General features: G+C 40.2%; 1 protein-coding gene across 2 annotated transcripts in view; it reads right to left on the bottom strand.

Annotated features, from left to right (window-relative positions):
• Nucleotides 1-4,977: 4,977 nt before the first annotated feature.
• The window catches only part of BDP1 (B double prime 1, subunit of RNA polymerase III transcription initiation factor IIIB), a 118,156-nt gene continuing 107,387 nt past the window's right edge, over nucleotides 4,978-15,746 (bottom strand). For both annotated transcript variants that reach the window (XM_011959299.1, XM_011959298.1), the window contains exons 37-39: nucleotides 12,911-13,166; nucleotides 10,583-10,829; nucleotides 4,978-8,008 (exon numbers count right to left, since the gene is read on the bottom strand). In XM_011959299.1, coding sequence (XP_011814689.1) covers nucleotides 7,877-8,008; nucleotides 10,583-10,829; nucleotides 12,911-13,166 — 635 coding nt within the window. In that variant the 3' untranslated portion in view covers nucleotides 4,978-7,876. The remainder of the gene's footprint in view (nucleotides 8,009-10,582; nucleotides 10,830-12,910; nucleotides 13,167-15,746) is intronic.

Below are 15,746 nucleotides of genomic sequence, written 5' to 3' on the forward strand. Positions count from 1 at the left end.
AGGGCCCTGAGCTTTACAGAGCCCTCCGTATTTATTAGGCAAGAGAGACAGCGAGAAGGGGTGTGGAAGAAGAGGTCAGCTGCTCGGTCCAGAGCAGGCTTGCAAGACTGCACTCCTCGAACAATAGGCTCTAGATGTCCCAGTAGATAACCTCAAGGAGCTGGGGCCAGGGAGTGATAGCCCTCAGCAAACCCTCTGGGGGAGGCACAGAAGCAAGTTTGCCCACATTCTGTATTCATGATGAACAGTTCGCTGATTGATCATATAGCCTTCAGTGGAATGCTGAGTTGGTCAGGACTCCTTTTGCCTTTTCAGCTCCCAGTATTCCTAGCACTTGGGGAGGCTGAGGCAGGCGGACCTGCTGAGGTCAGGAGTTCAAGACCAGCCTGGCCAACATGGTGAAACCCCACCTCTACTAAAAATACAAAATAGTGGTGCCTGCCTGTAGTCCCAGCTACTCAGGAGGCTGAGGCAGAAGAATTGCTTGAATCTAGGAGGTGGAGGTTGGAATGAGTTGAGATTGTGCCATTGCACTCCAGCCTGGGCAACAAGAGTGAAACTCCTTCTCAAAAATAAATAATTAAATAAAATAAATAAACTTCGGGATTGGGGCCCAGCAATCTGTGTTTAATAAGCCCTCCAAGGTGATTCTGATGCTCACTACTATACAGACAAGGCCATATACAGGAAGCTATCTGAAGACTCAGAAAAATGAGGATGTTGGAATGGATTACAGTTGTCCCTGGGTATCTGAGAAAAACTGGTTCCAGAGGCCAGGTGTGGTGGCACAGGCCTGTAACCCCAGAACTTTGGGAGACCGAGGTGGGTGGTTCACTTGAGCTCAGGAGTTCAAAATCAGCTGGGCAATATGGCAAAAACCCATCTTTACAAAAAATTTAAGTATTAGCTGGGCATGGTGGCATGCACTTGTAGTCCCAGCTACTTGGGAGGCTGAGGCAGGAGGATCCCTTAAGCCTGGGAGGCCAAAGCTGCAGTGAGCTGAGATTGCGCCACTGCCTTCCAGCCCGGGCAACAGAACTAGACTTTGTCTCAAAAAATAAAATGGCATAGTATTTGCATATAACATAGCACTATCCTTCTATATACTTTAAATCATCTCTAGGTTACTCATAATACCTAATACAATATGAATGCTATGTAAATCATTGTCATACTTATTTTTTATTTGTATTATTTGTTATAGTTGTTTTTTTTTATGTTTTATTTTTCAAATATTTCTGATCCTTGGTGGGTTGAATCTCAGGATATGGAACCTGTAGATAAAGGGGGACTGTACATCTTTTTCAGACACCCCCTAACCATAACTCCAAAGAGGACCTGGAGGACACTCTTTTCTTTAAAGTCTTGGTAACAGAAGCATCAGCCTCTTCGAAAAGCTGATGCAGCCACTACGATGGCTGTCCTTTGCAGGCTGGAGATGATGGTGAGAGGTACTGCCAAGGAATTAGGTCCCTTGACCTCAGTGGGAATACTAGAAGAAGCCAGGCAGCAATGCCAAACTGTTTTAGACCAGGTGGCCACAATTACTATAATAAGCCATAGCAAAGGATTGACATAGTGTATTTTTACATGTGGGGATCTGTGATGATGGCTAATTGACCCCAAGGTTCCTGTTAAACAGACTGACAGCCTTCTAAAGTGTTGCATGATACCTATAGACAAAACAATTCTAGGTTTGTTGTGCAAGAACCAAACTCAAGTTTCCATAGTGGAGACAGCCTCATACCCAGTTTCCAGACTAAATAAATCAGGTTATAGACCCAAAGTCCCTGCATTGAGGGAGCAGATGGGAGCCCCTGAGGAAGGACTTTGTAATTGTGGCTTCATGGGTATACCACTAATCTTTCCCCAAGCCTTCGGCAGATAGAACTATGGTTATTCATCAGGGACTTTGCACTGGGGAATCAGAAATACTCAGCTATATCACGGTTATGAAGATAGTGACTCTGAAATGATACTGATTTCCAGAGAGCTGAAAAGCCTCTATGATCCGGTTTTCAGAGTGAAGGCTAATGAAGGTTGCATGAAAGATGGATTCTTGGTCTGACTTCTCACAGGAGCCTATCCTGTAATTATTTCCTCAGTCCCAGAATGCATAGAAGTAGGATACAGCAGAGTCATCACACTGTTTCCTTAACCCATGAGATAAGGCATTAAGGAAGGGCCAAATAGAAGGTTTAAACCACCCCCATTCTCTGACCCACATAGTGAGTGGGATCTGTTGATTCCTACTACATTTCCATTTGACTCACCAGCTTGGCCAGTTGTTAAAGTCAGACGGGTCCTGAACAATGTTTCACATTTTTTTTGTTTTGTGTGGTGTTGGTGTTGCACCTTAGAATCATTTGCAGATTTCTTTTTAAATGGTGATGTCTGACGTCCATCCCCAGGCACTGCGATGTGTGCGTGTGTTTTCTAATTACTTTGAGACAGGATCTCCCTGTCACCCACGCTGGAGTACAGTGGCACAATCTCAGCGCACTGCAACCTCCACCTCCGGGCTCCAGTGATCCTCCCACCTCAGCCTCTCCAGTAGCTGGGACCACAGGCGCGCGCCAGCACGCCTGGCTGATTTTTGCATTTTTAGTAGACAAGGGATTTTGCCATGTTGCCCAGGCTGGTCTCAAAGTCCTCGGCTCAAGTGATCCTCCCATCTCGGCTTCCCAAAGTGCTAAGATTACAGGTACGAGCCACTGTGCCTGGCCTTATTATTATTATTTTTTTAAATTTTTCATTTAAACATTTAATATTTACAAAAACTTAAACCACTCAATTTTGACTGTTGTATCAAAAGTGATATATTTTGCAACACATTGTAATTTAAATAATTCTACTAATTTTCAAAAAGTACATTTAATTACTATACTAATTTTCAAAAGAAGAGCAATGGAATGTCATGAAGTAATCTTTCATTATGTGCCAGTAGCTTGAGTGGTTATATTCTGAAAAATGAATGACACATTTTCTGTTATTCTTTCAAGAAAAGGATCTGTAAGATTTAAATGATCTCCAGAAAAATGTTTCCATTGCTTCAGCTGGGACATAGAAAGAGGTTTCGGGGAGTTAGATTTCTGGTGATGTGGACCAAGTTGACAATCTCTAGAGACAACGAATTTTTCCAACGAATCACCTGTATGAACTTCTCCTGTACACTCACAGTCAAGCAGGTAATGAGTAACACAATCTGAACTTTCATGTAATGTCAACAAATTTTTAAGTTCTTCTACTGAAAACTGAGTATGTTCAGATGTCTTGGTGAGGTCGACAACTGCCCCACAAAGACCTTGCTTACTGATCTGCCTTTGATAGATCTTTTCTTCTATTGTATTTTTAATGTTTTTTAGCAACAGGGTCTCACTCTGGGACCCAGGCTGGCGTGATCATACCTCACTGCAACCCTGAGCTCCTGGGCTCAAGCAATCTTCCTGCCTCAGCCTCTCCAGTAGCTGGGACCACAGACACACACCACCATGCTCTGCTAGTTTTTGTTTTGTTTGTAGAGATGAGGTCTCGCTATGTCTCGCCTCAGCCTCCCAAAATGCTGGGATAACAGGCATGAGCCACTGCACCCAGACACTGATTAAAAATAGGGGATAGAACTCGGACATAGAAACTTTTTAAAGCTTCCCAGGCGAGTCTGATGTGCAATAAAGTTTGGGAACCACTGGTCTTGGGGAATGACACTAAGTTATCACAGATTTAACAAATGATGATGTCAATCACACCTGCAGTTCAAGATTGGTACCTTTATTAGACCAAATCAACACAACTCCTAATACCTGGAATAAAGCCAGTGGCATGAAAAAAATGCAACCTTTTCCATTCCGGTAAGAAAAATTAAAAGAACCTGCATTTTTATGTGGCAGGGACAACTGATTTTACTTACTTCAAAGTGATATGAATACCCTCATTTTCTTTCAGAAAATATCTGGAGAGACTTGTATTTCCTTGATTTTCGACAAAAAATGAAATGTGACATGGATAACATTATGCTAACTGGAGATGGAATGCAGGACTTAGCAAGCAGTTAGATGTCTTAGGAAGACATACGTATGTAAGAGGTTGGGAGGTAAATCCTGCTAAAGTTCAGGAGCCTGTCACATAGGCGAATCTCCTAAGGGTCTAGTGGTCTGAGGACATGGGATCTATTTTTAAAGGGAAGAAACAAGCTACCGAGGCATGATGGCTCACCTGTCTGGGAGGATTGCTTGCACCCAGAAGTTCGAGGCTGCAGTGAGCTATGATCACGCCACCACACTCCAGGCTGGGCGACAAAGTGAGTCCTCGTCTCTTACACAAAGGCAGTAGGGAGAGGGAGACAAGATTCTGCACCTTGCACTGGCCATCATGACGACAGAAGCAACAATGTTCGAAGAGGCCCTTTGAATTTGAGATAAAATATATTTGGGAATACCACCCCAACCGATTTCCTGGGTAACCCATAAGACTGCCGATTGTTAGTGAAACCCAATGTAAGACAGGACTCTCCAGCAGATTCAGGATGCGATGATGTAGCAAACAGAGATGCTGTGTGAAGTCTCTTCCAAATACTATTAGGACAATCACATTGCAGACTCCTACAGCTCTGAAATTAAGGATATGCACACCTGTCAAAAACTTTTCTCCTCCCCACGAAGACAGACTCGTCTTCTGTCATCTAGGCTGGAGTGTGATGGGGCGATCACAGCTCACGGCAGCCTCAACCTCCTCCTGGGCTCAAGCGATCTTCTCATGCCAGCCTCCTGAGTAACTGGGACCAAAAGCACACCCCACCACAGTTGGCTGATTTTTAATTTTTTTGTAGAGATGAGGTCTCATTATGTTGCCCAGGCTGGTCTTGAACTCCTGGGCTCAAGCGATCCTCCTACCTCGGCCTCCCAAAGTGCTGGGATTACAGGTGTAAGCCACGATACTCAGCCAATTCTTTATTTAGTCATCTTAAAAAGACACAACAGAAATGGTATAAAATAACTTTTATTTACATAATTTATATATATACACAACTGCTTTCTTTAGAACAAGAAAATTTATAAATGACATGATATTGCTTTTTCTGTCAAAGACTTCTTCAAGCAAGATAGTATACATGGTCACTTTTGTTTCAAATAACATGATGATAAACAGTGGATATTAGTATTTTTGTCATGCCTCAACCATTTACCAACAATTAGGCGTTCAAACCCTCATGCTGACCACTTGCTAAGACATAAGTGTTCAGGAGAAAAAGTCAAGAAAAGATAAAAACTTTTACTCACATCTCCTTTAAGATTTGTGAAATAAATTCTTTGCAACATCTTCTTTACATGAATCATACCTAACATAGTTCTTTCCACCATGTAAGGTAAATACACTGATTAACTTTCTCTTTTCCAAAATCAGGTTTAAGGATATAACAGTAGGATAATTTAGCTGGCTGACTTGATTCTCTAATACAATGAGTCTTTGTACTCTTTATATAGTAAGAAATTCCATCTTCCATAAAACTAGATTATAGATTAAAAAGAGATAGATGTTAAGGTTAAAAATTATATTACACAAGGATAAATAATAGTTTAATCATGGCAATCTAACTCCCAAACTAACACTAAGAGAAATCTTTTCAGAATATGAGTTTTAAAAACTTACCTAAACAGGGTATTAAAATAGCAATGTGATTTACTACCATAATTTCTGTGACATATCAATCATGAAATAAATGCCTACTTACAATTTCCACTCCAAATTATATAGCCTCCTCTCTGACAAAATGTTATGCCATAAATTTTACTAAAAGACAATGAATAAGAAGTGCTCTAACAGCAGTAGTTTCAATAAATTAGCATTACTGTTATACCTGCTGAGACATAATTCTCTTCTATTAAGGAACTTAAAAACTGGCCACCATTTTTTCAATATACAAACATAATTATCTAGACTCTAAAATATCTTCCCAATTGAAATACTGATCATTATATAATACAATCAACAGTTTTAACTTTTAGGCACAACTCATAACTTTAGTGACAAATAACTCATACATACAGGTATCAGCACCTCAGGGTAAGAAAATTTGGGGCCTAATGCAGGGGTCAAACTAAAAGGCCAATCCAGCCACAGTCCTTCATTCAAGTACTGTCTATGGCTTCTTTCACACTGAAATTGCAGAGCTGAGTAGCTGCCACAGAGACCATCTGGCCTGGCAGAAAGTTTCCAATTCCTGAGCTACTATATTATCATTCCAAGAGGCTTTTCAAATAAAATCAGGATAAATTTGCTGCTTGAGAAGTCTAATTGGAACTACTACAGATCTGCTTGGGTAGATAATAGAATTACATATGTAAATCATTAAATCTTGAAATTAAAACAAATCTTAAATTCATATTGATGATAATCATTAAGTTTATAAAGTCTTATTTTCTCTGTTTTTAACATCACTATTATGTTCCACGCTTAAAGATCTAAGTGTTCCTTGAGAATCGAGAAAAAACTATGAAGAAGTTGGCTTTTTAAAAACTAATATATGTCTGTGTGTGTATCAAGGAGATTGAACTTTGTATGGAAATTTTGTCTAATAAACAAAGTTGAGTTCCCCCTACCCTCATGAAAATCCTGAGATTATCCAAGAAAGAAGAAAAACAGAAAAATTCACAGTACAGAGTCAATATACTAAACTGAGGGAACAAAGGTATTCAAAACATATACACCAAACATTTTTAGTTATAGCATTTCAAATATCTTTAAAATTAAAGAGAAAAAGGAGACAAACATAAATTTGTTAATGCCTTCCTTATCTACAATCTGAGGGGTGAAAATAGCTAAAACTGAATATCCTTTTAAATAAAAAATTTAAAAATAAATAAGCTCTTTGATGTGTCATCTTTATAAATAATTATGTTTAAATACTAGCTTTTCAATGAGGACTAATGTTACATCACCATGAATTAGAAAAATATGTATTTTTTAGTCAGACAAACCACTGATAATAGAAAAGTTCTTTAACATTTACCATACTAAAGTGAAGTTTGACAATTTGTTTTCACATATAGTCACGTGTCCCTTAACTGTACGTTCTAAGAAATGCCTTGTTAGGTGATCTCGTGTGGAACAACACAGAGTGTCCTTACAAACACTGAGATGGTATAGACTGCGACACACCCTACAGACCGAGGCTATGTGGTATATCTTAGAGATCCTAGGCTACAAACCTCTACAATGTGTTACTATGCTGAACACTGTAGGCAGTTGTAACACAATAGTAGTATTTGTGTATCTAAACATATCTAAACATAAAAAAGCAATGCACTGTGTTATGATGGCTATAATGTCACTAGTTGATAGGAATTTTTTATCTCCATTTTAATTATATGGGACCACTGTCATATACGTGGTCCATCGTTGACTTAAACATTATTATGCGATACATGACTGTACATAGAAGCAACGGAAAAGGCTTCATCCTTCATCGTCTCCCCCTAAAAATAAAAAATCTTCACAAAAGAAGTTGCTAAATGTTAAATACAATACAATTAACCCCCAAATCTATCTGCACTGCAATTCATACAGAGACATATATCCACAACATTCCCAAATGTCCATGTGTGCTTAGCACAGGAAGAGTCAAAATGTAAACAACATCTGTCTGAGAAAGCAGTCTTAATTGCTTGCTATTTGCAAAACGCTGCATCAATCAGAATGAGAGGAACCTCAGAAATGTTTTCCACTGATTATAAAAGCTTCCAATCAAGCTCATTAAATATTCAAAATCAACCTAAAGAAAAATAGACAGTGATATTTTGCTCTAAATACTGTTTTGTTGATGTAATTGACTCTGGAAATCCTAGACCTAATTTAAAAAAGAAAAAGACAAAAGACTGTTTTATTCTGTTTCATCCACTTCAATGAAGATATCATTGAAGAAATATTCAGAGACTGTGGTTGGCTCCCCTTGAAGGGCCCGCTTTTGGGCACTTTTATGTCCTTCTTTCAGTAAGGGCTGATCACAAGAAACCTAAAAAGGTAATAAAAATAAAGTAAAATAAAACTGTAATACATTTACATATATGTGTGTGTGTGTGTGTATAGCAGTCTAAATTGATATGATCTGTTTGGAAAGCAATGTGGCAATAAATACTGAGCTTTAAATAGGTTCACAATCACTGACCCAAAAATTTCATTTCTATGCTGTTACATTGAGTAAATAATCCTAAATGTAGTAAGAGTTTTATGACTAAGATAACCTTTGTAGCATTAGTTATAATAAAATTGGAAGCAACTAAATATACCACACTAGATATAATTAAGTAAATCATCGTGTACCCATAGTCCATTACTCCATTACTTCATCCTAATTTCCATGAACAATTTTAATAAAGAAAAATACAGTTAAATCTGTCACTAAATGATTAAAGTAAAAATACTTCAATTAGTTGCATAAGAATAGACAGACTCGGCTGGGCGCGGTGGCTCAAGCCTGTAATCCCAGCACTTTGGGAGGCCGAGACGGGCGGATCACGAGGTCGGGAGATCAAGACCATCCTGGCTAACACGGTGAAACCCCGTCCCTACTAGAAAATACAAAAAACTAGCCAGGCGAGGTGGTGGGTGCCTGTAGTCCCAGCTACTTGGGAGGCTGAGGCAGGAGAATGGCGTAAACCCGGGAGGCGGAGCTTGCAGTGAGCTGAGATCTGGCCACTGCACTACAGCCTGGGCGACAGAGTGAGACTCTGTCACATTAAAAAAAAAAAAAAAAAAAAATAGACCCATGAAACAAAACAGCACCTAAGATAACATATCAAAGATACCTTATCAGAAATTAGCATACTTACAAATCTATAAACAAATTAAGACAGCATGGTATTGGCATGGGAATGACAGATTTATCAATGAAACAGAAGACTAGAAATAACCCCAATATATATATAGAAACTTAGCATCTGATAAAAGTGCTATATCAGAAACAGTTATTGTATTATTAAATAAATGATGTTGGACAACTATATAACCATCTCAGGGGGAAAAAAGTCAGACCTATAGCTTACCAAAACAAATTCTAGATGGATCAAAAGATTTAAATATAAAAGTATTTTTAAAAAACTCTACTGTAAAAAATGCCATGGAAAAACACTTTTATAATTCTGGACGGAGGTAGGTGGGGAAGGGTATCTTTTTATTTATTTATTTATTTCAAGATAAAGCCAGGCTGGAGTGCAATGGGATGATCTCACTCACTGCAACCTCCAACTCCTGGGTTCAAGCAATTCTCTTAGCTCAGTCTCCCGAGTAGCTGGGACTACAGGCGCATGCCACTATGCCTGACTAAATTTTGTATTTTTGATAGAGACGGAGTTTTGCCATGTTGGCCAGGCTGGTTTCAAACTCCTCACCTCAGGTGATCCGCCCACCTTGGCCTCCCAAAGTGCTGGGATTACAGGCGTGAGCCACTGCACCCAGCTGGGAAGAGTACCTTTTTAAACTACCTGAAAGCAGAAAGCTATAAAACATTGACAAATTAATCTAAACAGAAATAAAAAATGTCTGCTTGGCAAAAACCACCATACACAAAATCAAAAGACAAATGACATACAGAGAAACAAAAAATTGCAGTCTTTATCACAAAGGGCCTTTTTCCCTGAATATAGTAAGAACTACTACAGGCCAGGCACAGTGGCTCATGCCTGTAATTCCAACACTTTGGAAGGCCGAGGCGGGCAGATGGCTTGAGGTCAGGCATTTGAGACCAGCCTGGCCAACATGGCGAAATCCCGTCTCTACTAAAGATACAAAACTTAGCTGGGTGTTGTGGCATGCATCTGTAATCTCAGTTACTTGAGAGGCTGAGACAGGAGAATCACTTGAACCCAGGAGACGCAGGTTGCAGTGAGCCAAGATCACGCCACTGCACTACAGCCTGGGTGACAGAGTGAGTGAGACTCTGTCTCAAAACAAAACAAAAACAAAAAATCTCACAACTTTGGCAATGATAAGCAAGACTGATAAAATCTATGATCTCAGAAAATAATTCTAACAAATAATACAAAATGTTTAAAAAAGTTTAAAGATATTCTTTACAAAAGTACCCCTTTCAAAGGCTCATGCTATTCAATAGATGCTCACCAGCCTTTTCTTTGTTGAGATCTTAAGTCACCCCAGTATTTTTACAAAGTCTTTGATACAGGTTTACAGATTTTTCCATCCCAATACTTGCCATTGGATAGCTTCAGGAGACATAGAAATGAAACATGTGAACAAATTCTAGTTTTACAGTTCCTTAAATTCTTGTGGGTGTCAGCACTGCTTCCTTTTGCTTCCACAAGTCAGAAGGGTCTCTAGATTAAAGGAATGGCTATTAAGTGTCCATTTATGGTTAGTTCAACCGCTCTGGTACTAACCTAACTGTAACTTCCTCACTCAACACTTTTTCTTCGTCCATTACAGAGGAACACGATGGAGAGAAGGATGGGAGTTGCCCTAAAATAATTTCTGACATCAAATAAAAAATAACAAATTACTATGTTTTCCCTAGTCGAATCTAATATCCAACCCCATCTCATACAAACAATAAAATACAGTAGTTATCACATACCTGAGTTGCTGAGCTGCTAATATTCTTAGATTGAGTATTAATAACACTTGGAGATGGAAGCGGATCAGAGGAATCTTGATTTTTTTTCTGGCTTTCATTGAATGGATTAGATCTTTTCAATTTCTGTCTTAATGCAGGTATAAGAGGTTTTAGGCGTTTCTTACTATGGACCTGCATAGGTTCGTCAGACTCCAAACTATTCTTTGAACATATTAAAGATAAAAATCCCAGGGGTCTTCTGCCAGGTCTAGAAATACAAATGTAAAGATATTCAAGAACATCCAGGAAGACACATTCCTTTGTTTTTTTTTTTTGAGTCTCACTCTGTCACCCAGGCTGGAGTGCAGTGACACAATCTCGACTCACTGCAACCTCCACCTCCTGGGTCCAAGATATTCTCCTGCCTCAGCCGCCCAAGTAGCTGTAGTAGAGACGGAGTTTCACCATGTTGGTCATGCTGGTCTCGAACTCCTGACCTCGTGATCTGCCCACCTCAGCCTCCCAAAGTGCTGGGATTATAGGCGTGAGCCACTGCGCCCGGCCAAGACACATCCTTAATAACTGCTTCTGCTTCGCAAGGCTAAGGTGGGAGGACCGCTTAAGGCTAGGAGCTCAAGAACAGCTTGCACAAAATTAGCAGGACCCTGGTCTCTAGAACATCTCTGGCATTCAAATCACTTGGTGATCTTATTAAAAAGAAGATTTGCACAGGTGGTAGTGGGCATGGCCTGAGTTCTGCATTTTAACAAGTGTTCTCAAATGATGTCCATACTGCTGTTGTCAGGACTACACTTTGAGTTGCAAAGCTGTGGAACAGTGGTCAGCATAGTATGCTCTACAGGCCATATGCAGTCCCCGACCCAATTCTGTGAGTACGTTTTACTGGAACACAGCTATGTTTATCTGTTTACATATGGTCTGTGGTTGCTTTTGTGCTGTAATTGCAGAGTTGAATAGCTGTTAACAGAGACCATATGGCTCACAAAGCCTAAAATATGTACAAATGCCATTTTACAAAAAATGCTGACTTCTGTCCTAGAACATTGGTTCTCAACCTGTTTTAATCCCAGCTCTCATGATGGTTCCCTCGTTTTATTTATTTTTTCTTTCTTTTTGTTTTCTTGAGACAGAGTTTCGCTTGTTACCCAGGCTGGAGTCCAATGGCGCCATCTCGGCTCACCACAACCTCCACCTCCTGAGTTCAACGATTCTCCTGTCTCAGCCTCCTGAGTGGCTGGGATTATAGGCATGTGCCACCATGCCCAGCTAATTTTGTATTTTTAGTAGAGATAGGGCTTCTCCATGTTGGTTAGGCTGGTCTGGAACTCCCAACCTCAGGCGATCCGCCCACCTCAGCCTCCCAAAGTGCTGGGATTACAGGCATAAGCCACCACACCCAGCCTTTTTTTTCTTTTTTCAGAGACCGGTCTGGCTATGTTGCCCAGGCTGGAGTGCAGTGGCTATTTGCAGGCACAATCATAGTTCACTGCAATCTCAAACTCCGGCCTCAGCCTCCTGGGTAGCTGGGATTACAGGCATGTGCCACGGTACCTGGGCCTCATTCTATTTTCAGCACATCTCTAAGGCCAGAAGAGATACTACTGAGCTTTACTTTCAATAATTTAGATAACAAAAACAACAGATCTATTAAGTATGTCTTTTAAGCTACATGTGTCCTTTTCCCCAACCCTTCCCCTTAGTGGAGACTAGTGCATGTTCCCCCACCTCCTTCAATTCAGCAACACCACGTTATCTTCCGGATGCTGCTGACAAGCCAATAATTATTGATAACCATTGCTTCCAGAATATGAGAAAAATGTGAGAGAAGTTGGCTTTTGCTTAAATTCCAACACTTATTCTTATGGAGAGAAAGCCATAGTTTACCTCTTTGGTTTGTCACAAGGGAGAAAACTGACACATTATTTGAGACTTCAATAAAACAACGTCTGATGTCAGCATCCATATATATGTGCATTAGTAGCTACTGCACATGGTAGAATATGTAATGTAATGAATATGTAATGATCAAAATAACCATGAGCAATCTAAAAAAATAAGTGTATAAAACATTCTAAAGATTTTCTATCTAAAACAAAGTTTCCGCACTTACATTTAAGCTCTTATTGTACAAAATGTGTATCTGCAATATTACTGTATTTCCTTGGCTGAAACTTCTTCCTTTATATTACTGATGGAGAAATATGTTTATTAAACACCATCCTTAGTACTGGATCTAATCTTGATATATATATATATATATCTGTTCTGTATAGGTTATATTTATTAAGACAGAGAGCACAACACTTATTAAATATGTTTTCATGGTACCTGGATAGTGGGGCTTTAGAAGATGATGTTCTGCTATCCATTTGCTCAGACTTAGGAGCAGCATCAGTTCTTTCTTCCTTATCAGACACAATCATTTCATCCTGAGGTAACTGAGGTACATTCTTGTCTATGCATGCATCAGGAGATCTAGATCCTCTACTCTGAAAAGCTGGTTCAACTTGCTGTCTTTGAGGTTCTGGAGTTGTCAGTGTGCTTCCCGAGGTAGGAAAAATATCTTGTTCTTTGTGAGACACCCCTTCAAAAAAAAGAGCAAATGGAAAGCAAGGATATTGATGTTAATACATTCCATGTAACCCCAAAATTTGACCAAAAAACCCATGGTATTCTATAATAAACCTACCCTAATAAGAGTAAGCTAAATTATCATTAGTGGAGTTATCTGGATTATTATTATAATTGGTTAAAAGGCATGCTAACAGCTTCTGCATTCAGAAACAAAATAGTTATATCAATATATTTTGGCCTAGAAAATCTCTTCCCAGAAATATTTCTTGAGCAATCACAACGGGAGTGATTACTTTCTAAAAAATCTAAGGTTTGTTAAAATTTAGAAACCAAACCAATCCAAAATATAGGTGGTAACTCAAGTACCTGTGGTCTGAAAAGTAAAACCTACAGAGTCTCAAATACTCAAGTTTAGCTAAAGAATTCTCTTTCCTTAACTAAACAGCAGACAAAACCAAAGTAGCCAAGGATTAGGACAAAATAACTAAAGCTTTCTTACTCAATAAAAAACCTGTTTTCCCTTAGTATAGCTAAGGCCTTGTTCTCAAAGAGAGCGCTTTAACTCTGTGAAGGGAGAATGAAGTTGATAAGTATACCTGCTAAAAGAAACAACCTAATTAAAGAGAGCATATAACAAATTCACTAACACTTCACTGTATTGTAGTTTGCTTAATGCTTTTATTGGAGAGCAGATGGATGGGAGCAATCTTAGAACATCTCTAGAGGCTGTAAACTGTAACCATATTACAATTTCACAGTCAAAGTTGGGACAATTAAGTCTAAGACTGTATTAACATTACAAGAGTTTTTTTGTTTTCGTTTTTTGAAACAGAGTCTTGCTCTGTCACCCAGGCCGGAGTGCAGTGACGTGATCTCAGTTCACTGCAACCTCTGCCTCCCGGGTTCAAGCAATTCTCTCGCCTTAGCCTCCCGAGTAGCTGGGATTACAGGCATGCACCACCACGTCTAACTAATGTTTGTATTTTTAGTAGAGACAGTGTTTCACCATGTTGTCCAGGCTGCTCCCAAACTCCTGACCTCAAGTGACCCACTTACCTTGGCCTCCCAAAGTGCTGGGATTACAGGTGTGAGTCAGTCACTGTGCTCGGTCCATTAAATGTGTGGGTTTTTTTGTTTTGTTTTGTTTTTGAGACAGAGTTTCGCTCTTGTCGCCCAGGCTGGAGTGCAATGGCGTAATCTCAGCTCACCGCAACCTCTGCCTCCCAGGTTCAAGTGATTCTCCTGCCTCAGCCTGCCGAGTAGCTGGGATTACAGGTGCCTGCCACCACGCCCAGCTAATTTTTGCATTCTTAGCAGAGAGGAGGTTTCGCCATGTTGGTCAGGCTGGTCTCCAACTCCTGACCTCAGATCATCCACCTGCCTCGGCCTCCCAAAGTGCTGGGATTACAGGCGTAAGCCACCACGCTCAGTCAAGTATTTTTTGTTTGTTTTTTGAGACAGAGTTTTGCTCTGTCACCCAGGCTGGAGTGCAGTGGCATGATCTTGGCTCACTGCAACCTCCATCTCCCAGGTTCAAGCAATTTCCTGCCTCAGCCTCCCAAGTAGCTAGGATTACAGACGCCCACCACCACGTCTGGCTAACTTTTTGTATTTTTAGTAGAGATGAGGTTTCGCCATATTGGCCAGGCTGGTCTTGAACTCCTGACCTCAGGTTATCCACCCACCTCGGCCTCCCAAAGTGCTGGGATTACAGGCATGAGCCTCTGCGCCTGGCCCATTATTAAGTGTTTTTAAAGAACCAGAACCATCATAGGTTATCAAACCCTTCTATCTTGTAACTCTAACTCTTGTAAGATGCCATCAGCAACATTTTTATTTCTGAGTGCCATTGTCATGGTAAAGCAGTGGCTATATGTATGAATGATAAGCCTAAGTTTGAGAGAAAAGAGAAATGATGTCATGAAAGAAATGAAAAATAAAGAGTTGTACAAAACACAAGATAAATGTGACTGGCGCCTTTAGTCATGAGGGAAATAGACCCTAAGTGGTTTAATGCCCCACAGAAATTTTAGATTCCTATAAAAATAGAAGACTCTAAGATCTTTTCAGCTTCCGTAGGTGGCTTAAGCCTGAAAAGATCTCGAGAACAAAACTAATTTTCCGGGTAAAGAACCTATTATGAATGCCATTATAGGCCACGGGTGTTGGCTAATGCTTATGATCCCAGCACTCTGGGAGGCTGGGGCAGGCAGACTGCTTGAGGCCAGGAGTTCAAGACCAGCATGGGCAACATGGTAAAACCCTATCTCTACAAAAGTACATTCAAGACCAGGCTGGGCAACATGGCGAAACTCTGTCTCTACAAAAAATACAAAAATTCCGAGGCAGGCAGATCACGAGGTCAGGAGATTGAGACCATCCTGGCTAACACGGTAAAACCCTGTCTCTACTAAAAATACAAAAAATTAGCCTGGTGTGGTGGGGGCGCCTGTAGTCCCAGCTACTAGGGAGACTGAGGCAGGAGAATGGCGTGAACCCAGGAGGTGGAGGTTACAGTGAGCTGAGATCGTGCCACTGCACTCCAGCCTGGGCGACAGAGCAAGACTCCATCTCAAAAAAATAAAAAATA

The sequence above is a fragment of the Colobus angolensis genome, unplaced genomic scaffold, assembly GCF_000951035.1.
Source record: "Colobus angolensis palliatus isolate OR3802 unplaced genomic scaffold, Cang.pa_1.0 Scaffold49, whole genome shotgun sequence".
Taxonomy (NCBI): Eukaryota; Metazoa; Chordata; class Mammalia; order Primates; family Cercopithecidae; genus Colobus; species Colobus angolensis.